This window comes from Triturus cristatus, chromosome 8, assembly GCF_964204655.1.
Source record: "Triturus cristatus chromosome 8, aTriCri1.1, whole genome shotgun sequence".
Lineage (NCBI taxonomy): Eukaryota > Metazoa > Chordata > Amphibia > Caudata > Salamandridae > Triturus > Triturus cristatus.
Genome location: NC_140591.1, coordinates 279,519,296 through 279,544,916, shown reverse-complemented (window position 1 = coordinate 279,544,916; position 25,621 = coordinate 279,519,296). Strand labels below are relative to the sequence as shown.

General features: G+C 49.3%; 1 protein-coding gene across 1 annotated transcript in view; it reads right to left on the bottom strand.

Moving 5' to 3' along the window:
* DDX10 (DEAD-box helicase 10) overlaps window positions 1-25,621 on the bottom strand; it is an 867,511-nt gene that overhangs the window by 265,409 nt on the left and 576,481 nt on the right. The window contains exons 15-16 of the mRNA XM_085621530.1: window positions 21,849-22,010; window positions 293-346 (exon numbers count right to left, since the gene is read on the bottom strand). Coding sequence (XP_085477656.1) covers window positions 293-346; window positions 21,849-22,010 — 216 coding nt within the window. The remainder of the gene's footprint in view (window positions 1-292; window positions 347-21,848; window positions 22,011-25,621) is intronic.

The window sequence follows — 25,621 nt, the reverse complement described above, 5'->3', positions numbered from 1 at the left end:
CTTCTTCCCGAATGTGCATTTTCTGTCTGAAAAGAAGGCGTCTGCACGCGAGAGCTGAGAGCGCGAGGCCTGTCACATAAGGCAGATGGATTGCTATTCCCAGAGGCAGGCTCGAGGCACAGAATTAAACTAGAGGAGGAGAAAATGACAAGTAGCCATGCACCGGTGAGCAGGCAAAAGACAGCGCACGCCCCCTCCCCCTCGCGGACATGTCAGAGTACACGCCACTCGCCAGCCAGAGAGCTTTCCGAAGCGACAGCATTAAAAGGGCGGGAAAGGGAGCGCGCCCTACCTCTTCCGGTTTAGTGTGTGCTCTTCGGGCTGCCTTCGCTTTCAGCCTCTTCTCCTGCAAGAAAGATGAGGAACACAGTTAGTGGATGGCACCACTATAATCGAAATCATGAAAATATCGGATTTACAACACGAGTTCTCCTATTTGTAGGTGAGCTATTCTTCCTAAAAAATGTGCCCCTACTCAGTGCTTAATTTGTAAAATATCAAGTGCCCGGGCTCTCCACAGGATGCCACTGCAGCTTGCACAACACATGCTGTCAATAACAGTAACAACACAACTACTGACCTTCACACTCCTACAAGTGTGCCAATTCGGACTATTTCAGGCCCCCCTCAGCTATAAGAATGGCTTGGGCGGCAGGTAATGGTAGTTTTTAACTTGTATTGAATTAAATATTAACTATTGTTGTGGTCATCTCTAAATTAGCCAGATAGCGCCACCTTGTGGCAGACTGTCAGAGGCCCGATTGTTGCCAATTAAGTGCCGGTGCTGAGCACCAGGAATCACCAGCTCAAATTAAGCCCTGCACTTACTAATTCATCATTTTTGAGATTAAAGACATCTTTCTACTGTTAATCCTCCCACATTAAACCCCCACCACTATGGTGGTGGGACCGCAACCGTCAGGCCGTCGGTGGCTGTCCCACCTCCATCGGACCCTGCAGGACCGCCTGCCGCATTCTGATGACAGACAGATGTAAGGCGGGTGGAGAGACCAACTGCCATGCATCCAACAGGGTACCGTCGGAAGGAGTGCAATCTCTACAACAGGGATCAGGCACCGCTGTAGGGATTACAATGTCCCTTTCCGCCGGCCATCCCATGGCTGTTAACCCGCCATGAAAATGCAGGCGGCAAGGGACTTTGACCCCCTTCCTCCCTGGGCCTCCGCTATGGGCCCTGGATATGGTGCCTGCCCCTTAGTTCAGGGATATGTAAGATGTTTTTATTTTGTACTGCAGTGTGTGCTGCAGCACACGCCGCAATACAAACTACACACATTGCGACCGCCATGAAGGCAGTAGCATTGTAATGTGGCCAGCTGGACCACCGACTACTAGGCGGGCGGTCCTGCTTCAGCCACGGTGCGACCGGCATCATAATGGGGACCTAGGTTTTTAAAAAGTTCTGTTTTTATAAGACTCGAATTTCAAGGCACAAGCATATTGATAGGCACTTCCAGGAACATGTGTACACCAATGTCTGCACTACTGATGGAAAAAAAGATGTCACCACTTTTTGCATAGCACATTTCTAACACCCCTTTGCAATACTGTAGAAAAGATGCGCGGGCTCTGGTACAAGCAATGACACATTCACTATTGTTGAGGTAGTAAAATACAACAATTATCAGAGCGCTATTGGGCCCTGCAACTACTGCACAACTGTAGCTACACCCCTGTTTGTATGACCCACAGTGTTTTTGGAGTTTGTCTAACATAGCAATTGCACCGAAAACGCTTTATGTTATATTTGATTTACAAGTCAAATAGAAGCACAAGTTACTTACTTGTGTAATGATATATCTGTAAGAGACATTAGTTAGTGATAGATTCCTTACCTTAGAATAATCCCTAGGCGTCAGACTGGATCCGGAAAGTTTTCGTCAGCAGTACCCCTGCGCGTCGGTAGGCGTCGTCGTACAGCTCCGTATAAGTCGCTGGCGTCGTAGCCGCCGAGATGATGTCGGCGGAGCTACTTAGACACGCCCACACGCGCGGACGTCAGTTCTGTACCCAACTTTTCCACGCCAGGAGCGCAGAGCCATGCCAGAGACCGACTACTGGTGCACTAGAACTAGAGCCCTGAAAGGGATGACCTAAACCCTAGAGAACAGTTCGCAGGACGGGGAGGATGGGCGGGCGGTAAGAAATATATCACTAACTAATGTCTCTTACAGATATATCGTTACACAAGTAAGTAACTTGTGCATCTGAAAGAGACACGTTAGTGATAGATTCCTTACCTTAGAATACATACCCAAGCAATACCAACCCCGGTGGTGGGTCTGCGAACTGAGATTACGCCAGAAAGTCACGGAGAACTGAACGGCCAAAGAAGCCGTCTCTCCGGACCGGACTATCAAGGCAATAGTGCTTAGTGAAAGTATGCAACGAGGCCCAAGTGGGCGCCTGACAGATATCTTGCAGGGGGCACCGCGCCCCAATGCTGTAGTAGCTGCTGTCGCCCAGGTAGAATGGGCGCACAGCCCAACCAAAGGTTCTTTTTTAGCCAGAGAGTAACAGGCTTTAATGGACAAGACAGCCCATCGGGAGATAGTTTGCTTGTGCACAGCCCGGACTTTCTTGGCGCCCACGTAGCCAACAAAGAGCTGGTCATCCACCTGGAACTGTTGTGTGCGGTTGAGATAGAACGAAAGCGCACGTTTTGGGACCAGGCGGTGGAGCCGCTCCTCTTCTCTTGAAGGGTGCGGAGGTGGAAAGAAAGTGGGCAGTGACAGTTTGCCCGAGATGAAAGGCAGAGACTACTTTTGGTAGAAAGGAGGGACGCGGTCAAAGCACAACCATGTCCGGATGGATCGCCAGGAAAGGAGGTTTGCAGGAAAGAGCCTGGGGCTCACTCACCCACCGAGCGGAGGTGATGGCCACCAGGAAGACCGTTTTCAAAGTTAATAACAGCAAAGGACAGTTATCAAGAGGCTCAAAGGGAGCGCACATCAAGTATGTGAGAACCAGGTTCAAGTCCCATTGAGGCATCACAAAAGAAACAGGAGGGAAAAGGTGAGTAATGCCTTCGAGAAATCTATTGACAACTGAGGACTTGAAAAGAGAGGGCTGATCAGGCAGCCTAAGAAAGGCTGAAAGAGCAGAAAGGTAGCCCTTGATAGTGCCAGAGCAGAGCCCTGCTGGGCCAAAGAGAGAAGGAACAATAGAACCTCAGAAAGAGGGGCAGAAAGAGGATTTACAGCTTTCGCTGTGCACCATGCCACAAATCTTTTCCACTGACAGGAGTATACCGTTTTAGTGGAGGGACGCCTGGCTGCCAGAATTACATTACAGACTTCAGGAGGCAAGTCAAATGGAATCAGCTGTCACCACTCAAACTCCACGCAAGGAGGTAGAGGCTGGACAGTTTCGGGTGGAGGACCGTCCCCTGTTGCTGCGACAGGAGATCCTGCCGAAGAGGTAGTAGGATCGGGGGATCCACGCTCATACTGAGTAGCTTGGTGTTGGAAAATGAGGCAGCATCTCTGAGGCCTGCACAAATAACATGACTACATTTGTCCTTCACTGGGAACCAAACACCCAATTGTAGCGCCTAACTATCAGAGGGTAGAATTGCAGAGCACTCTGAGGCTTACTCAAGGGAGGTGGTGTGGGCTAGTAATCGCCATTTGCAGGTGCGCAAAAATAACACTCAATAATTGATTGTCCAGTATGTACTTTGCTTTATAAAAGTAAGAGTACATTTATTAAACACACACACTACTCAATACTATGCATCAATTTACAAATATACATATGCTGTTGGAAATACTTTGTGACATTGCATAACATCTCCACCCCTCCTGAGGGGGGTGGTGTCTAGTACCACCACTCCCATGTGTGCACATCATCTTTACCCCAATGCCGTTAGTTGAACATAACCTGGGGCGTGGGCCCTGCGCACTGGCACCATCCCAGTGGCGACCCACCCCATTACCTCAACAAGCATTAAAAATGGGTACACCTGCCTTGGTGACACATGACCCTGACTGAGCATCTCCTACTGACCATAAAGTATGCACCTCTATATCTTAAGGGCTAGCAACCTGGGGTCTTCACCTAAGGGCAGCAGCAAGAATATAAGCACACTTTAGAATGACAGTACTCAGCACATTTGAGGATCATTAGAATGTATTGCAATTACAGCCCTAAAGGCATCACAGATGAAATCACAGGATTACATGTACAGCCAGACACCCTAGCAGGAAAGTCTGGCCACATAACCCCACTTTTCTTATGACATCACCTGAACACATTGAACACGTGAACTTCAGTCCCCCTAAAAGAAATATCCATTAGTAAATGCATTTCAGTGCAATTACACCTCTTTACCTCCAGGGGATGCTCTTCTCTAGACATCCACTACTCAGCCCTTCACTCCATTATGCACTTTTCAACCCTCCTCCAGCTGTAGAACGAAAGTTCCAGCCCAAGAGGAGTTAACATACTGGCTAAGCCCTTGAGGGGTTATTCTTTTTAAGTCCCTATGTGATTTAGGGGTGAGGTCTCTTCGTGCTGGGGGGGGGGGGGGGGGGGGGGGAGGCTGCGCTTCTCCAGCCGCTCCCCCCAGCACCTTTTCACCATTGAGGGTGACCCCTCTCCTCTGGGGGCCACCAAAGCGCCAAAAACGATCGATTCCCCATGCCCTGCAAGGCATTATGGTGCGCTTCAGGGTCCTGCTGGTGAACATTATAGCAGCGGCTCTCCTGCAGCGACGGGGAGAGCCGCGATCTGTGCCTCCGGCCACTTTGGCTGCCCATTGGAGGGTCCAGTCCCACCTGGACCCTCAGTTGAGTAAGTCGGCTCGGGGAGCCCACCCCCGGCAGCTTATGCAGAGTCTTCGGGGCCCGGTCCCAAATCACCGCTTCTCCTCCTTCGCGGGGGTCCGGTCCCACCCGGCCCCTCCGCAAAGTTGGCCCTTCTGGTGGTGGGGGCAGCCCGGGGAGCCCACCCCCGGCTACTCCAGTTGACTCCCAGCCCGGCCCGCACTCTTGTGTGCAGCCGCGGGAGCCAGCACTGCTCTTCGGGTCTGCCCGCTCCGGTGGGCAGACGCGGCGGCTGACGCAGGACCGGCGAACCTTCGGCGGGAGTGCGACGGCACTCCCCCACCTCCCTCCAGCTTCGGGGCCCGGAGATGGGGTCCGTGGCCCTTGCGTCCTCTTCACGTGGAGCGCGCCTGCGCTCCCAGTCTTGGCTGCTCGCTGAGGACCATGTTGGGCTCCTAGCACCCAACGCCTTCCTCATCGTCGCGCTCCCCGGGATCCCGGGTCCCGCCCCCCTGCCTTCACGGGGAGTGCAACGGCGCTCCCCATCTTCATTTCTCGGCGGGGGCCAGGGTGGGCTCCTGGCACCCCGCGGGGGCACCTTCAGGGGGCTTACATCTTTGTGGGGGGCGCGACGGCGCTCCCCCACCTCCATCTTCGGAGGGGGCCAGGGTGGACTCCTGGCCACAGGTGTCTGCATGTTACCAGCCCGGTGTCCCTTACTCCAGCTGCTGCGAGGTGGCCTGGTCAAGCCAGGGGGACACCAGTAAAATCCCCATGCAGTCTCTTACATCCTGAGTTCACTGTGGGTGAGTCCCAACTTATGAGGCTCCCCCACAGTAAAAGCTCAACAAATTGGTTGCTCAAAAAGCAAAAAATCTGGGCGGCCCATAGTGTTAGAACCACCTTCTAACATCGGGATACCAAACTCTTCGAGCCCAGTCCAGTGCCACAAGAATGACTTGGGCCCGGTCGCGTCTGATCTTCTTCAGCACTCTGGGCAGAAGTGGTATAGGCGGAAAGGAGTACAACAGATCACAACTCCACTCGCGATGAAAAGAGTATCCGAGCGAGTGCCGCCTTGGAAATTCCAACGCGCAGAACTGCTGACATTGCGCGTTCTCTTCGGTGGCAAATAGATCTAACCAAGGTTCTCCCCAGTGCTGAAAGAGACCTTGCACCACCTCTGAGTGAAGACGCCATTCGTGATCCAGCATGCACCTGCGGCCGAGTTCATCCGCACCGACGTTCAGGGTACCTGCCAGGTGTCGAACCACCAAGGAAATGCCTTGACGTTCCAGCCACATCCAGAGACGTAGAGCCTCCTGACATAGGGTCCACGACCCCACCCCGCCCTGCTTGTTGCAGTACCACATGGCGGTGGTGTTGTCCGTGAACACCTGCACTACGTTCCCCTTGACAGAGGGAAGGAATGCTTTCAGTGCAAGTAGGATCGCCCTGAGCTCCAAAAGGTTGATATGGAGCTTGGACTCCACTGGAGACGAGAGGCCTCTGATCTCCGCCTCTCCCATGTGGCGATCCCATCCCAGTAGAGACGCGTCCGTCACTACTGTGCCCTCCGGTTGGGGAAGGGAGAGGTATCTGCTGCTGACCCAACGCTGGTTCGTGACCCACCAATGCAAGTCCTGTGCAGTGCCCTTCGAGATCTGGACGTAGTCGGACAGGTTTCCCCGATGCTGCGTCCACTGGAACTTCAGGTCCCACTGCAGAGCCCGCATATGCCATCTGGCATGATAGATCAGCAGGATGCAGGAGGCCATGAGGGCCAGCAGCCTCAGGGTCTTCCTGACCAGGACCAGGGCCAAAAGATCGGAATCATAACCTGAATGTCCTATACTCGCTGTTCGGGAGGATAAACCCGAAACTGCGCCGATAAAGAGGAGCTTCTGAGAGGGAATCAGGTGCGACTTCGGCACGTTGATGGAAAACCCCAGCAAATGCAGGAGGTCGACCGCAGTCTGGAGGTGGGAGACGAATGCCTGGGGCGAGCCCGCCTTCAGCCGCCAGTCGTGGAGATAGGGGGAAGACTGAAACCCCTGATCTGCGCAGATGAGCTGCGACCACCGCCATCACCTTCGTGAACACCCGAGGGGCGCTGGTAAGGCCAAAGGGGAGCACGGTGAACTGAAAGTGCTCTTGGCCCACCGTAGGTAACGCCGGTGGGCTGGCAGGATGGGGATATGAAAATAAGCATCCTGCAATTCCAACGCTACCAGCCAGTCTTGTGGGTCTAGGACAGACAAGACCTGAGCAAGCGTGAGCATCTATAACTTCTCCTTCCGGAGGAAGCGATTGACGTTCCTGAGGTCTAAAATAGGGCGCAGACCTTTGTCCTTCTTTGGAACCAAGAAGTAGTGGGAGTAACAACCAAGACCTACTTCTGGTGTCGGAACGCGCTCGATGGCCCCATTGGCTAAGAGGGCCGCCACTTCCTGCTGGAGAAGTGCCAAGTTATCCCCCGACATGCGGTGGTACTGAGGTGGCATGGCTGGAGGGGTAGATACGAAGGGGAGGGAGTAGCCCCTTCGGACTATTTGCAGAACCCACCTGTCCGAAGTGATGGCATGACAGTGGAGGAGGTGATGGCGAATCCTGCCGCCCTCTGGAGTCCGGTGGGTCTGAAACACTGGACTAGGAAGGTTTTGAGGCTACGGCAGGAGCGGTGTTGGGTTGACCTGCCCGCTGTCCTTGGGACCCACTACGTCAGGTCCCATGTCCGCGGCTGCGCTGAGACTGTGGCTGCGCAGGCCTGCGGGTCTGAAAGGAACGCGATTGGGCGCCTCGACCCTGACCTCGAAAGGAGTGAAAAGCGGACCCCAAGGGAGTGCGCGTGGTGGCGAGACCCAAGGATTGAGCCATAGCCCGAGAGTCCTTAAAGCGTTCCAGGGTGCTATCCGCCTGGTCACCAAAGAGGCGTGTGACATCAAAGGGGATGTCCAACAAAGTGTTCTGAACATCCCCGGAGAAGCCAGTTGTTCGGAGCCAAGCGTAACAGCGGAGCGCCACCATTGAGGAAAGTGCCCTGCCGAGTGAATCGGCCGTGTCAAGTCCACAACAGATAGTAAATTTAGCAGCATCTCTCCACTCGGTTATGGCCTGGGAGAGCACCGCCCGAGCTTCCACTGGGCACTGAGGCAGCACCTGTGCCACCGTGTCCCACACAGAATGTGAATAGCAGCCCAACAGGCACGCAGTATTCAGTATTATCTTCCGAGTCTTCAGGAGGGAGCAGGCAGGTGTCCGGGCGGCAGGCTTTGATGTAAGTTTGACTACAAGTCCCGCCCCCCACCCGGACTCAAGTCGTGAGTTTCATTCTCACTTCACAGATCAAAAGCTTTCAGAAATCCTGAAGGCCACTAAAGAACCGTGAGTCCAAGCGGTTCCAGACTCCACAGATTAGGGTGCGCCTTAGCGAGCGCATACCGCCGTGGTAGTCCATTAAGGTCCTGACGAATGCTTCGCCTAATACTTTTAGAAGCAGAAACATGTTGACCACTTACACATATATTAGGATGTAGCTGGTCTAATAATCACCAGTTTCTACACGTCCAACACACCCCTTTTAACTGTGTCCAGTTTTCCACCATTAAAACTAATTTTTGGATAAAATTGCGACACCATTTTAACTTCACTTTCACCACTCACAACTTGCACTGATTTCACTCAATCCAGCTCCGCTGTAATTCAGGCGTCGCAGCACACCGAAGAGGCACTCGGCCTCTCTGGTGGGAACCCAATGACGAAGCATGTCACCAACTAGGTTGGTGAGTGAGGGTTCTTTTAAAACACAGTGAAACACCTTTTTGCTAGTTCATTTCCGTTCTAGGATACAACTGAACTGGCAGAAGTGAAAATCTTTTTACCAAACTGCTCCAGTTTCTTAGATTCTTGTCCGGATGGGACAGAAGAGAATGCGCTCGGCGAGGCAGAGGCCTGTACAACCAGACTCTAAAGCGTCGGGTGTTGCGTGAGAAAGCTGGGGTCACCTGGCGCGCCACACCCTTATCCACAGGTGCCCCTGTGTTGGGTTTGTTCCAGGTGCTCAATAGGACGTCTGTAAGTGCCTTGTTGAAGGGCAGTAGCGGCTCCGCGGAGGAGGACACTGGTTGCAGTACCTCAGTAAGGAGATTGGTCTTGATAGGCACAGAAGGGAGCTCGAGGTTAAGAGCCGGAGCCGCTCTACGCAACACCACAGAAAAAGTCCCAACCTCCTCCGTAGCCACGGACAAGGGGGACAGCGTACCAGGGTATGGAGAGAAATGCAGATTCACTGGACCCTCCATGTCGCCTTCCCATTCAGGCTCATCCTCGCATTGAGCTGCAAGAGGGTCTTTAGACCCCTCCCAGTACTCCCCTTCATCCACCGGTTGGTGAAGAGGCCGGTAAGGACGAGGTGCCCGAGGAAATGGGACAAACTCCCCACCAAGAAATGGAATCAGGGAGTAAGAGACCAATTCTGGTTCGGCGCCGTCCGGATCCGGAGGCGGCGCAGAGGTCGGAGCCGGCGGCGCCGCAGGGCATGGTGCCGGCATAGCCGTGGCCAAAGGTGGCGGCACAGGGTCAGACCCACCCAATGGGTCCGTGGGGCCAAAAGGCGCTCCAGAGGGACCCGATGGGCTAAACAAATGGCTCATGGCCGACAGGAAGGCCTGTACCTCGTCCGAAGTCGCGTGCGGGCCTGGAAAGGGCGGGTAGGCCGCAGGCCACAACGGAGGATCCATCGGAGCTGCGGGGGAATGACCGTCTGCCCCCTCCACCGCATCCCGCGACTGGTGAGGGGTAGACGAAGAGCGACGTCGCTTCTTTGACTTTTAATGGCGCCGTGACTTACCTGTCCCAGCAGCGCAGAGAAGGGGCGGGCGGGAGGGGAAGCCCAGCGGCGCAGAGAAGGGGCGGGCGGGAGGGGAAGCCCAGTGGCGCAGATAAGGGGCTGGCGGGAGGGGAAGCCTAGCTGAGCAGAGAAGGGACGGGCGGGAGGGGAAGCCTAGCTGAGCAGAGAAGGGGCGGGCGGGAGGGGAAGCCTAGCTGAGCAGAGAAGGGGCGGGCGGGAGGGGAAGCCTAGCTGAGCAGAGAAGGGGCGGGCGGGAGGGGAAGCCTAGCTGAGCAGAGAAGGGGCGGGCGGGAGGGGAAGCCCAGCAGCGCTGGCAGAGGGCAGGAGGGGGAGCCCAGCAGCACAGAGAAAGGACGGGCGGGAGGGCGAGCCCAGCACACGGGGAAAGGGCGGGCAGGAGGGGGACAAAGCAACATGGGGAAGGGGCGGGTGGTAGGGAAACAAAGCAACACGGGGATCGGGTGGGAGGGAAACAAAGCAACACTGGGATGGGGCGGGTGGGAGGGAAACAAAGCAACACGGGGATGGGGCGGGTGGGAGGGAAACAAAGCAACACGGGGATGGGGCGGGTGGGAGGGAAACAAAGCAACACGGGGATGGGGCGGGTGGGAGGGAAACAAAGCAACACGGGGAAGGGGCGGGTGGGAGGGAAACAAAGCAACACGGGGAAGGGGCGGGTGGGAGGGAAACAAAGCAACACGGGGAAGGGGCGGGTGGGAGGGAAACAAAGCAACACGGGGAAGGGGCGGGTGGGAGGGAAACAAAGCAACACGGGGAAGGGGCGGGTGGGAGGGAAACAAAGCAACACGGGGAAGGGGCGGGTGGGAGGGAAACAAAGCAACACGGGGAAAGGGGCGGGTGGGAGGGAAACAAAGCAACACGGGGAAAGGGCGGGTGGGAGGGAAACAAAGCAACACGGGGAAAGGGCGGGTGGGAGGGAAACAAAGCAACACGGGGAAAAGGCGGGTGGGAGGGAAACAAAGCAACACGGGGAAAGGGCGGGTGGGAGGGAAACAAAGCAACACGGGGAAAGGGCGGGTGGGAGGGAAACAAAGCAACATGGGGAAAGGGCGGGTGGGAGGGAAACAAAGCAACACGGGGAAAGGGCGGGTGGGAGGGAAACAAAGCAACACGGGGAAAGGGCGGGTGGGAGGGAAACAAAGCAACACGGGGAAAGGGCGGGTGGGAGGGAAACAAAGCAACACGGGGAAAGGGCGGGTGGGAGGGAAACAAAGCAACACGGGGAAGGGGCGGGTAGGAGGGAAAAAAAGCAACACGGGGAATGGGCAGGTGGGAGGGGAACAAAGCAACACGGGGAAGGGGCGGGTGGGAGGGGAACAAAGCAACACGGGGAAGGGGCGGGTGGGAGGGAGGGGAACAAAGCAACACGGGGAAGGGGCGGGTGGGAGGGGAACAAAGCAACACGGGGAAGGGGCGGGTGGGAGTGGAACAAAGCAACACGGGGAAGGGGCGGGTGGGAGGGGAACAAAGCAACACGGGGAAGGGGCGGGTGGGAGGGGAACAAAGCAACACGGGGAAGGGGCGGGTGGGAGGGGAACAAAGCAACAGGGGGAAGGCGAGGGTGGGAGGGAGACAGTGCAACACAGAATGGGTGGTGGGAGGGAGACAAAACAACACAGACGGGTGGGCGGGAGGAAGAAGAAGCAAAACAGAGGTCGGGTGGGTGGGAAGAGGACAATCAATAGAGAGGCATGATGGGCAGGAGGAGGACAAAGCAACAGAGTGGGTGGGAGGGGGAGGAAGCAACACAGAGACAAGGGAGTGGGAATGGGAAGAAAAAACAGTACTTCAAACACCGCACAAGCAGCGGACAGATAGTAAGCAAGAAGAATCATCTAATTGCTGAGTCATACGCTTCGAATCAGGAAGACTTGTAATGTTAATGTCCCGGGCAACTAGATCCCTAAATATTTGCAGTCATGCAGTTTACAAATTCTGAAGCAAAATGCCATCCATCTAAGTGTTTCTGAATGTGTAGTAACACAAGTGTTTATGGACTCTCCATAGTGAAGTTTGTCGTGTTATGACAAATATTAAAGTTAGTTGCATTGGGGAATGTGATTTTTTGTTTGAAAGCCTTCTGTAATGTCACTAGCAGCTTTCTTACAGTCTTTATTTCATGGTATGGTAGCAAAGTTAGGTAAAACGTGCTAAGACACAGCCAGGGCTGGTGCCACATCATAGCGATTTTTATTAAGGTGGGATGGGTTAGCAAAAATGGGGGAAGGGGTGGGGGTGGGGGCGGCTCCCGCGTGACGGTCGCGGCCATAGAGCGACACCGGCGCCTTCTCAGCCTGCAGCGATTGGTGTAAGCCAGACTCCCATCGCCTCCACTGGTGTCGGCTCCGGGGGTAGGACGGATCCGGAAGCGGCAGACGCTGTGGATGCCGGACTGGAGGCCCTGACGGTTGCCGGAGACCGCGCCGGTGAGTGGCTGATTGCGCTCCACACATGCTGAGATGCTGCCTGTTTGCCCAGTGCGGAACCCGGGCGGGACAGTGGAGACACACTGACGCTGGGAGATTCTGAGGCGGCTTGCATGGAGGCGGTGCACTACTCGCCCTCCGTGGGGACTGCAAGGAGCCTGCAGCCTAGTTAAGGCTGTTAAAATAGGCGCCAGAACCCTGACCCCGCTGCAAGTCACTGACGACGCCCTGTTGAGTAGGACTGGTGGGGCAGAAGACACGGGAGCGATCGTGACAGCTGGATTTAGTGCAAAAAATATCCGCCTGCCACCGAGGGGAGCACATGGAACTGGCATTGGCCCTGAATAGTGTGTGGAGCCACTTGCTTGATACAAGTATGTAGATGCAAAATTTCTGCAGAGTATGGGAAGAGCGCTGCGATGGCCTGTTTAACAAAACGCAAATGTGGTAGCCCTCCTGAGATAATGAGATCCATCTTATAAACGTAGCCCTTCCTGGCACTGGAACTGTGGGCACACCACTGCAGCTGACCAGCATATTGTCAACTAGACGCGAAGGAGGGAGAATAAAGGCACGCGCCCCATACTGCATGATAAATGCCCCACTGACCACATGCCTTTAAAGAGGGGCGCACTGACATCGTGAACTACGCGGTGCCCAGATAGCACACGCCACCTATGGGATAACTATAGCAAAGAGGCACTAAGGCGCCGATTGCACGAGGTGTATGAAACGGTGACACGGAGCGGGAAGACTAGTCACAAAGAAGACTGGCCTTTGATTTTCAAGTATTAGGGACATTCTCCGGCATGGTTGGGATGCGGGAGTGGGTGGAGGGCCTACAGTCTTGTAAGTTTTTGTTATTTCTTTAATGTACTCATGTCATGTTGGGACTCCATTGTGGATGCGGTTGTTTTAACACCAGCTAAGTAACACATTGAGATGCCCAAGCGGGCAGGTAACAGAGCATTAAGGTGCCTAACATGGAACATCCGGGGATTAAGCAATCCCAGGAAAGTACGTCAGGTGATTGCTTATCTCAATAGACATCAAATACTGTATGCAGTATTTTTATTGCACAAGATATATGTGATAAAAATGTTGTATTGTGCTTTATTTATTAATGATATAAATGTCGTGATGTTTTTTCTTTGGCAAATATTTTTGTCCTTCCTGTGAAGCTTTGTTCATGTTGTTATATTATTATCATTTTTTCAATTGATGTATTTTTTGTCTCTGGTACTTTTGAAACAATCGATTATCGGATAGAATGTATCGTTGTGTCATGTGATGTTCTGTGGTGTTTTGGTATTTAAATGTGGTTATGTTGCATGTTTTCAGCCTTGAAGAAGTTCCAGTGTGGAACGAAACACGTTGGCTGCGAGTCTTTTTTACAAGAAAATTCAAAGAATTTTTCAAAGATATTGTTTGGACCTGGACTTCTTACTGGTGCACCTTCCTCTTTTGCTCTTCTTTCATATAACTGGTCTCCAGTGGAGTCGATCTACGGCGTGCTCCAGGAAGATTTGTGCACAGGAACTGAACTTTTAATTAAAAAATTTGAGATTTGAAGTGCTTAACTTATGGTCAGCCGTAGCTTGTTTCTTTGCATAAAGTATCAAATAGAGATAGCAATGTTGCAGGAAACACACCTCACCTCTCATACAGACAAGACACTGGGCAGAACTGGTAGTGGCCTCCTCCCTCCTATTTAACATACTCACGTGTAGTCATCATCCTAGTTAAAAAGGGAGTACAATTCCACCTAGACCAACTATTATGAGATGACCAGGGCCGTTGGGTGATTTTAACGGGCACACTCCGAGGCGCTCGCATGGGCCTGATCAATATATATGGGCCAAACACAGACGACCCCAACTTCTACACGGACTTACGCAACAGGTTAAGGGAACTGCCCTACACTGACTCTTTCTATTGGGGGGGGGGGGGGGGGGGGGGGGAACGACCTCAATGTCACACTTGACGCGGAACAGGATAGGTCCAGAAATGCGACAAATCACCATAAACAAGCCACCAAGGAGATCTGGGCATGCATGGATGAGCTCGACCTAGTCGACACATGGAGACTACGACACTCGGGAACCAGAGAGGGCACATATATTTCTACCGCACATGCCAGCTGGTCCAGATTGGACTACTGGCTGGTCACATACCGTGTTAATGGCTGGATGACGGACGTTCAACATCTCCCCCGGACGCTCTCCGACCACAAGCCTGTCCTGCTAACTGTGGACATACCCACATGCACAACACATCAATTCCTATGGCGCCTCAATGCTAAGTCACTACTAGACCCTGTTTATAGCGACACCATACGAGGGGCGATAGAGGAATACTTCCAGCTATATGTGGGGTCGGTGGAGGACCTGGGTGTGGTGTGGGAAGCATTCAAGGCTACCATACGAGGTATGTGCATCAGCACCAGTGCAGGAATACTGAAGGATATCCGTTCCAAAATACGGAGCATAGAGGCGACCATCAAACAGTTAAAGACTTAATATGAAAGCACGCAGCGAACGGATATCCTAGGGCGCATAAGGGACCAACTCAATCTCTACAATGAATTTGCAGAGGATGAGCTCAAACATACATAAAAAAGACAGACAGCTAGGGCCTATGGTGAGGGGGGCAGGTCAGGACATACTCTAGCTCGGAAAATACAAACATGCGGTGCATCTCACACACAGTGATACGACTCACAGACGACAGCGGGGAACCTCATTACGATAACGCCGGTATTTCCTCCACTTTTGCCACAGCCTATAACCACATGTACACTTCGACAGGACCCACAGACACAGAGGCATTGACGGCATACCTAGAGGATATAGCCTTGGTGTGGATGGCTGATGGCCATAGGGAATATCTGACCCAACCGGTGACTGTCCAAGAGGTCCAGGAAGCGATGAGATCCCTGCCGAATGGCAAAGCACACATTAACAAAATGGTGTGGGCGGGAAAGCAGGTGAGAATTAGCTGGGACACACTGTCACTTCCCTACAATCAAGGCGGGTTTGCTGCCCCGAATTACAAACTCTACTTTCAATGTGCGCAGGCACAATATGCCAACTATTGGTACCACCCGGTGCCATACCTGTCCCACCTGGCAGTGGAGGAGGGCGATGCTCACCCCATACCACTACCACACATCTTGCCATATAAACGGAAAGAGGTCCCTCGCACGGAAATAAACCCTGTGCAGGCCACCACTGAAGCATGGCGTCAGCTGGGTAACAGGGCTAATAAATTACCTCCAAACGCCCTGCCATGCCACTCGCAAATCACCTTGAGCTATCGGTGACACAAGACGCTGGCCGCAATATTGCCATGTTACGGGGAGCGGGTATAAGCACCATAGGAGACTTATATGCAGATGGGCAGTTTGTGGAAGCATCCTCATTACAATACATCACTAACCAAACACTTCTGTTTAGATTCAACTATCACAGGCTGAGAGCGGCCATTAAAGTTATGTATCCTAATTTCCCAGCGGAGCCCCCAACCCTAACCCCGCTGCAAATGATAATAGCGGAACCCTCCAGGAAGCACTTGGTTGCTCGACTATACCGCACAATGCAGACAGAATGCGCTCAGCCCATCACTAGAGCCCTTGAGCGGTGGAAATCAGTCACTAGACGTACCACTGTCCCAAGAAGACTGGACTGTGTGCTGTGGCCTCACTGACATGTTGACACCCAATGGCAACCTACGTATAATACACATAAAATACCTTCATCAGGCCTACCACACACCTGAGAAGTTGTGGCGACAGGGACTGAGGGCAGACACTACATGCCTTAGATGTGCGATGCAGGCTGCAGACTTCGTTCACCTAGCGTGGAGTTGTGGGAAAGTCTGGGACTATTGGGTGCAGGTAGTGAACATCCTGCGTGAGGTCACTCAGTGTGAAATAGAGTGCTCTGTACAAGTGTGCATTTTGGTACTTCTTCTGAAGGTTCCGTCAGCGAAGAAAAAACTGCTGGCCATAGCACTACTGGTGGCGAAGCGCAGAGTGTCCATGCATTGGGATAGTAAGGTCAGCCCGACGACAAAAAATGGATAACAGACCTGGTGTATTGCAGCGACACTCTAATGTCTTACGAAGAGGAGCTGCCCGCCAGGTCGAGGCCAAAAGACTTTTGGGCTCCCTTCACAACATATCTATTGGAACATAATATTCTGGCCCGGAGCCCGACCGGACTGATGATAACTCTGTATAAATAATGTAGTTGAAGTCCTGAGAATCTCCTATAATATGTATGTATTCCCCTTCCTTTCTTCCCTTTTGTGAAACACCGTCATCCACTGCATATTGTAAACTGACATGACTATGTTTGTGGTTCATGGTTTTACTGAAAATCAATAAAAACAAAAATTTAAAATATGGGGGAAGGGACAAGCAACGACAACTGGGTGGAGTTGATATAAGGGAGAGCCAGTGCACGCAAGCACCACGCACAAGAGTGGGCGGGAGGGGAAGAGGAATTAATACCTCAAACACAGCGTGGGCAGCAGTCAGACAGATTGCAATTAAAAAAATCAATCTGCGCTTGGTCCATGCGTCATAGAAAGAAAAGAAAGTGGCGTCCAGCATGCGCTGGAAATTAGGAGGCAGCAAAGAGAAATGACAATGAAGCCGACGAATGGTAAGCAATGGGCAGGTTACAAGCCCTTTATCGTAAACAATAGTCTTTACAGCGACAGCAGGCAGGTATATCCTAGTAAGGGGTTACAATAATCTTTTGAAAAATATATATGATACACTAATTAAGGCAAGTCTGAACATTATCGATAGTGCATCAATGTGACATCCAGATCAAAGGCAATCTGATAATTATAGGGAATCTAGGTATTAGCAAATCCTGAAATCTATTTTTTTTTGTGCTAAAAGTCAAAAAGCTAATTATCACGGCGTTCAATTCAGGATTTCAAAGTGATGGGAGAAAGAGATGACAATATGGGGAGTTGCAATAATTTATGGTTGACCGACGCTTAGTAAGATTTTGGTTACTGTCTCTTTGGAATCTCATGCCACTCCGAAAACATGCTCCAGGAAAACACTAAAAGGCCAGCTACTTTTTTAGACAGACACTGATCTGGAATGGACAACCACATCAGGCTAGCACTGCAGCGTCTCAACAGCGATCCAACTTTATATAGAACTTCAAACCCACGACGAGCAGGGTCCGCATGCACCTCCCCCAGTTCCCACCAGCGTCATTGCTGACGCTCTTTAGATCAATAGGCCTTCTGCGTGGCAGCATGCCCTTACAAATGTAAAAAAAATGAAAGCAATCCTTCAACAATACCTAGACATTGACGGTGCTTGTGCGTTAAGAGTGATAGACTTCTTGTTACTAGGCAGTTATTAACAAACATAAGCCATACGACTTCGCGAGGCTTCACACCCATGCAGAAATACATCAAGGCTTATTACAAGCTGCCGGTTACAAAATGTGTTTTTATTTATGGCGCCGAACAGCCGCATCAATTACAACCTCGAAGGCTTTGCAAGGGGTTTCCAGAGCAGCGAAGTGCATCGTTTCCCATTCACCGAGGCAGCCTATTAACTCGGACAGGAATTCGAAAGACATTAAAACATGGAGGACGCGTCACACACTGCAGGTGGGCTAAGGATGGGGCTCTCCTGGCCGGCAACTATATAAATCCTTTTATGCTGGCACGTGCCCTATGAGACCATTGGAGAGGGCTTAATGTTAATGTATGATCTGCACTGGGCAAATGCCATCAAATACAATCCCGATCATTATCCTGCGACGAAAGGCCCGAACCGATGATCAGGAAGCTGATATACTACCAAGAGACGCTTGCATTTCGAAATAAACTTTAAGGTATTAAACTTCCAAGATAAAAGTCGACCAGCCCGGAGATGGCCTTGTACCTGGAGGTAACTGAGAATAACAAGGATTGGCAAAGCTGATAGATCCCTTTGGTGGAAGAGCTATTGGCTTTGTCAATGTGTTTTAAGCTATATTGTACAGCAGCGTGGCTGAAAGTGAAAAATTAAAACTGATACAACTAAAATGGAAAGTCACTTATCTACAACGAGATTGTCAGCGCACCTGCAATGTACATAATTGACCACAGTCTGTACTGGTTTCTAAAACTAGGTTAAATACTTTTTAGTTCTCCTCAGAGACAGCGCAGGCGCTGTCACTTGCAAGATATTTTGTTGACTTGCAGAGCTCAGAGCCTGGCCATTGCTTACAGTTGATGGTTGGCTTCATCCTCACTTTCATTTTCTTACCTGTTTTTGACCAGCACATGCTGACTACATTTCATCTTCATGTATTCATCCCTCCCATGGAGCATGGCCAAAGTACTGCTACCTTTCAGCGCCAAGTGTTCTTCAAGTTACACTGGCCATGGCGTAGTGTTTTTTTCCCATTTCAACCATGCTGCACAGCAGCCGTGTTGCTGAACAACATGGCTTAAAAAACTGAAAAAGCAAAATAGATTCACAATTTTGGCTAGTGAATGGCTCTGGAAAAAAGTTTTTTTAAGCCATGTTTTACAGCAGCACAGCTTCTGTGCAGCATGGCTGAAGTAAAAAAAAATGCCTATGATACAGCCTCCGTTGACGGTGTCTTAGGTTTTTTTTTTCTGCTTTCAGCCATGGTGCACAGCAGATGCACTTCTGTACAACATTGCTAAAAACAAAAAAAAAACATTTACATACCTGATATATCTCGCAAAGGCAATACCAATTGGTTTTGCCAATGCTTGATCAGATTGTGTACAATCAGTGTGTGCAAAATATAAATGGACGGAGGAACACATGTATCTCTACTGAATTATGCCAGTGAACTTGGGGGTGCACGAGAGTGGACAATGGCTTTCCAGAGAATTGTGATTCTTTTTGCAAGATGCTGGTTTGTGTCTGTTGTTAGAAGCCGCCTGTGCCTCCTAAATCTTAATCTTGATTCAAGTACATTAAAGTACAATGAAGGACGTATATTGGCATTGGATACCTTACATGTCCCTTTTCAGAACTGACCTGTGAACCAGCAGGTTGGTGTGGACTACTACTGTGGTGTATGTATTTGTAATCGGCTTTCAGAGATACACTGGTGCAATACAAGTAAAACAAGTAGTCCTTACTTGAACCGACAACCACATACTACTACTTACAACTCTTCGAGCTTTAATCAGAGTTGTGCCCTTGAGACAACCCGAGGGCCCAAGGAGCTGGATGTAAACTGGTTGTATGCGCTGTATATGTCAGGCCTTGATGTTACCCAATTCAATGGTGCTTGTTTCACTTTTTAATTTACTGACCTTGGAAAGATGGCAGGCTGAGTCGGCCGTGTCAGGATTCGAACTCATGACATGCAGATCACCGAGGCCTCGACTCAATGAATGCCCTGCTGGATTATGAACCAGTGGAGCCTTTGCAGCACCTCTAAACCCACGAGGCCTGCATAGAGTCCAGAGAGGGCATCAGGACCGGCTCTAGGGCGGTGCAATCGGTGCCACCGCACCGGGCGCTTTGTTATCAAATATATAATGCATTTAAAAGACCTGCTCCTTGCCTCCAGCAATTTTCAAGCAACAATAAAAATGTCAAGATCACTCTGGTGATTAATGGACCTACTTGGGAGGGATCGAGTTTTTTCTAGTGGAGGTTATTATGCCTGTTGTAAAGCACATGTACCATGCGGATCACGGAAGTACATACAATGTAAATACATCAGTAGGTTACTACTTTTGTCAGCGAGATCCTTTCGTTACTTGCAATTTATAAATTAAAATCCTAATATAGCACAGTGAGCTGTTAACTGTCATCAAAGAGCTGCAAGGAAACTGAAAGGTATAGGTTAGAGCGTTATGATTTTGGCCCCAGTCTTTTATCCTATTGTTGCAAAAAAGGTTTATATGGGTAAAAATCAATTACCCCCAACCATAGCGGCACTTTTAAATCCTGAGCTTGAGCTTCTTCAGATCAAGCACTCTTAATCTATACTGCCAAACATTATGGATGGCATCTGATTCCTATATCTTGTAGTCCTCTGTCTGTGTCTTATGTAACATTTCCTATACGCTGATTTACACATGTATGATTCATGGTCCTACTCTGGTATGATGAGCGCTACTAAAGAAAAGCATGTAAGAGAGAGTGGTTACGGAGACTTGAGGGTCACTGTTAAAGGGTGGTAGTGAGGGAATTCATAGAGAAGGAGGTCATTGGGGGGTGCCAAGAAACAGTCACTCTGACCGCCACCAGGGCTAAAACCAGCCCTGAGGGAGGCATTCAGTTGCAGGTAAGGCAGAGAGGTAATGAACCGATGCCCTTCTGGGGTTTCAGGGTTAGTTTACTGCTCGCTCACTTACGCATGTAGAGTTTAGTATGCTGATAGGTGCTGTGTTTTTGTAGCACAACTCAGTAATTAACATCACAAAATAAAATGATGGCCTGAGTGCAGAAACTTTTCAAACACTCACCCCATGTCACAGATCTAGGTTTAATCCATCGTTATTTTGCCTGACACGTCACTCCAGCTTGGATTCAGCCATAGGCAAATCAGTCTTGACCCTGCTGCTCATGGCAATAGTCCATCCCAAACTGACAAGCCACCCTGAACAGGAAACAAGGATCCTGAGACCAGTTTCACGGTATCACCCCTCATTAGCTAGGCCACTAGGCCAGTGGCACAGCAAACAAGGGACCCACGTCTGGGCATACCCTTAGCCACTTAGGGTGCACATAGGAACATCACAAAATAAAATGATGGACGGAGTGTTGAAACTTTCTAAACACTCATCCCCAGTCACAGATCTGGGTTTAATCCACTGTTATTTTGCTCGCCATGTCACCCCAGTTGGACCCAGACATATGCAAATCAGTCTTGGCCTTGCTTACCATGGAAACAGTCCAGCCCGAACTGCCAGACCAGATTCTCCATGGACAGGACACAAGCATTCTGGGACTGGTTTCGGGGTATCACCTCCTCATCACCCAGGCTAGCTTGAATCCGGTTTTGCATATGGCTGGATCCAAACTTGGGTGATGTGGCGATCAAAATAATGATCAATTAAACCCAGATCTGTGATTGGGGGTGAATGTTTGAAACGTTTCAACACTCCTTCCATCATTTTATTTTGTGAGGTTGCTATGTGTGCCCTAAATGGCTAAGGGTATGCCCAGACGTGGGTCCCTTGCTTGCTGTGCCACTGGATTCAAGCTAGCCTGGCGGATGAGGGATGACACCCCGAAACCGGTCCCAGGATGCTTGTTTCTGGTCCAGTGAGGACCTGGCTTGGCAGTTCGGGCTGGAGTGTTGCCATGGGATAAATCAGCATTTCCAAGTGTACTACTACTCGGCCTTCTGCGGCCTACTACTCGGCCTTCTGATTTTCACACCCTCCCCTATATCAGTTCTTTCAGGAAAACCTCAAAACATTCATTTTCCACAAATTCTCATTGTGTGCTCTCTTTTCACTTATCGGGCGGTTATTAAGGGCCTCCCGTCACCTGTCTACCCTCTGGCTTTATTTGTATTTCTATGTAGAAGATACATCCTCCGGATTGTTGACGTTTTAATGTAGTACTTGTAACGCTTTCCATTACCACTCGGTCTGTAGAACTAAACAAGAACAGATAAATAGCTAAATAAATAAGATGTGGGGTGCACATAACACATAAAATAAAAAAAACTACCCTTATATTATTGTATCAGGAGAAGAAATCTTTAAGGGTGACCCTAAGGGCGACAGTTTACTCACTCGGTGCTTTTCTTTTATTTTCTTCCTGTATTCTTCTTTGTCAAATTTGTCTTCCTCGTGAAGTCTCTCTTTAGCTTTGTCCAGATTTATACCACTAGAATCCTCGCACTCTTCGGGGTCCTTCACCGCAGACTTTTGAACCTGGGGCCACTGTTGGATCAGCTGTGAGACAGAAAAACCCGCAGTAAATTCAATGAAACAGTATCCAGGGCTTTTTTAAATTTTATTTATTTATCCTTTATTTATAATTTTCCAGATGATAAGAGCATGTTCAATGCATAGACAGAACAGCAGGTATAACTGTACTAGTGTATGTATAGAGGCGGGCATGGAATCAATTGTGGGTAACGTGCTTGGGTATCCAATGGTATGCATAATCGCGTCGGGGGGGGAAGGGGGTGGGGGGAGGAACAGCATCAGTCCCATATAGTCTCATATAGTAACCATGGTGCATGTTACAATACAATCCACAACCTTACAAAACAGTATCCAGGGCGTACACTACAGGATTAGTGGTTTTGCATTCGAGCCGACTTAAACAAGCGGCTGCGAGGTAATGGGCTCTATTTATCAAGGGGTTTGGCCAGGGACACAAAGAGAGTCGAAACATAACTTTCATAAATCATGCCAGAGACCTTAAAAAATAAAACGCATTAATTTGTCAAGTCGCCCTTTCTTGTTCAGGACAATATTTTGCATAACATATACATTTTGTCTGGGAGCTGATGCTTTATTTTTACAAATGGGCATCTTAAAGCAGCAACCAATTAAACTTCAGGACGGGTGGAATGCGCCAGAAGCACAATCTTGAATTTCGCTGTGATTAATGCTGGGGGCTGCCCATTGCAGCACAGCCCTCACTATCTCTCATCTCCGGCCCGAGTATCATTTCCGTAAAATAACTCATTTTCTACCCTTCAGTGTGCATCAGCTGGTCACTGATCTCTTTCCACAGCAGCCTAGAACATAAATCATGAGTTCACGCACACACATCCTGTAGGACAGTCCTTCATTGGAAAGAGACCAGCAGCGGTGATTTCTGTATATATTTATTTACGGCGAGAAAAACAATTCTTTCAGAAATGCTGTAACATAGCAACAGTGACCCTATACAGGTAAAGATTTTTTGGATTGTTGGCATAGTGAGTAAAGATGAATTGTGCCAAAGGCTGAATCTGGTTGGCGAAGATATAAACAAATACAAATAAGCTATTCTATCACTAAGGGCACAAAGAGGCATACTAGTTACATCAGGTTGGAAGTCTATCCGCCTTGTTTCTTGTTGATCCCAAAAAAAATTCAGTGCGGTCTTGAGAATACCCAGCAGTTGAATGGTAGTCTTCCTATAGGAACAGAGGAGTTATCTGACAGAGGAAACAACGGTTTTCCACCCATTGGATTGAATAACCAGTTAATTTGTTCTAGCAGGCCATTAGACTACGGGGTGATAGAGAAATTGTCTACCGTAGAATCTTACACTCCTAGAAACCAGATTTTTTTCTGATGACCCTTGTCAGCGAGAGTTTCCCTTCCTGGAAAATACATTCGTCAAGAAATTAATGACATTCATGTTCCACCAAAAATCTGACATCTGCCTAGTCTGGGAAATCGTTCACAGGTAAATTATGCAGTATACGTCCTTCGGAAGAACATTATTAGGATGGAAGAAATCGCTCACTAACTTGGACAAGGATCAGTAGGAAACTTCTACTAGTATCAGTGATGTAACACTAGTATTGAAATATTTGTCAGTGTTTCTGCACTCAACACACCTCAGTAGTTGCCAGCCAATCTAGGGAAGAATTCTGAAGCCATTCGCCATGGATAGTGAAAGGAATGTGGGTGTTTTCTGGCCTAGTTATGACGTTTCATGGTATTGTGTGCAAGAAAACATAGTGTGATTCACAAATGGCACACCACTCTGGACTCCTCAGGGTGCCTACTTTAAAGAAATGTCTGGGTGGTAGGTTTCCCCAGTGTTGAGGCCAACGTTAAACCCAAATAGCCAAATTACTTGTATCTCCCGAATCATTGAAATAAAAGGGTAAAATCTAGATGCTTTCCCGTTGCATTTAGGAGATTTTCCTGTGAAAGTGGACTACCAATATATCGGGAGAGATGTGGGGAAAATGGGTGATAGGGCTTTTGACAATTTCTGCGGATTCTTCAACTTTACTTTACAGAAAAGAGATTCTTCTGTGATTGTAGCCAATGATTGACATTTGCATGACAATTTAGTAGGTAAAAAAAAGTAATGGGACCCACACAAGCAACATAAAACTAGACTCCCTTCGTTGACTAGTTTTCAAAAATGTCACATTGGTAGGACACCTTGGCCGGTGGTCAACCCGAGGCCCAAATGCTGTAGCTACCTCATCTCAAGAATCAATGTTATTCAAGCAAAATTCGACATTGCCATGGAGTGTTTTGGGGTCTTTCCTATCCAGTGCAATAGGTCCACTCACCCATGTGTTGGACCATTTTTATTGGGAAAAGTGTAAAAACACAGAATCGTAAAACATGTGTTACTATATATTGAACATCTCTACAGTTTTGGCTTCCAAATGTAAGTTAGTGTGCAAAAAACAATGAACCTAAATCTATTATGAGTAACTTCAAATTCAGAGGGATACAAATAACCCCTATCCCTAGCCTCTGATTCTTGGACACATTCCAAAATGGCATAGCTTTCCTTCATAACCATTTTGCATTCTTGTACATACCTTATAAATTGATACATGGCCAAAACACACTAAACAAATCATTGTAAGCTTCAGGTCAGCTGATGGCTTTGGGCATTGCATGTGTTTGGAGAACCAACAAAAACTATACAACTCTGCAACCAGAAGAGTCTGACAGGAGCCATATTATATTATATATGCAGAGTGGCCATCAGGGAAAAAATGTACATATCACCTATTTATTCTTACTTCCACTGTTCTTTTTATTTCTATGATTAATTACTTTGGGAAAACCATGAGCGACTTACACAAATGACCCTTTACTGAATTCAGAATTTGGTCAACTTTTCAGAAATGTATAGCATTCCGGGTTCACCCATGAATTTCATACTTCTTTCCCCCGAGATATGGATGTAGGTTGAAACAGAAAAATGGGTAATATTGACCCCCACTTAAAAAGTTGCAAAACCTGGGATGCAATTTTTTTTTTCCTACTTCCTGTTTCCGAAAGCTAGGAAGAAGGCGATCTTAGCACAGCAAACCATTTGTATGTGCCATTTTTAGAAACAAAAAAAAACTTTCTAGAAAATTGCTTTTTTACTATTTTCAGATTTTTGGGGGGAAAACCCAAAATGGCGATTTTCACTCTGGGGAAACCTTAACCTCTGGGTACCTTTACATTCTTCAACATATGAAAAAAAGGGATGCAAATCTGGCCTGATCATCTTCTATGAAAATTCAGGAACGAGTACTCTAAATACCCCAAAAAAGGGATCAGGACTAGGGGTGGGGCCGGAAAGTCTCAGCACCTAAAGGGTTGGAAAAAGGAAAAACTATTTTGAGTATGTCGATCATCATCTCCTTGTGTTTGCTTTGAACAGGTAGATGCATCAACTTCATCTTATGCTGTAGGCTGACTGGCAAACTCACTACTAAAACAAGAAGTGTTCCCCTCTCACTTTAGTTTAAACATCTAATATGATTGTAACTTGTGATGTGTACCTGGTGTACCATTTTAAAGCTGTCCTATTTAACCACCCGATATTTTCTATGTCTCTGTTGGCTGAAAATAGTTTTTTCAATTCGTTTTAT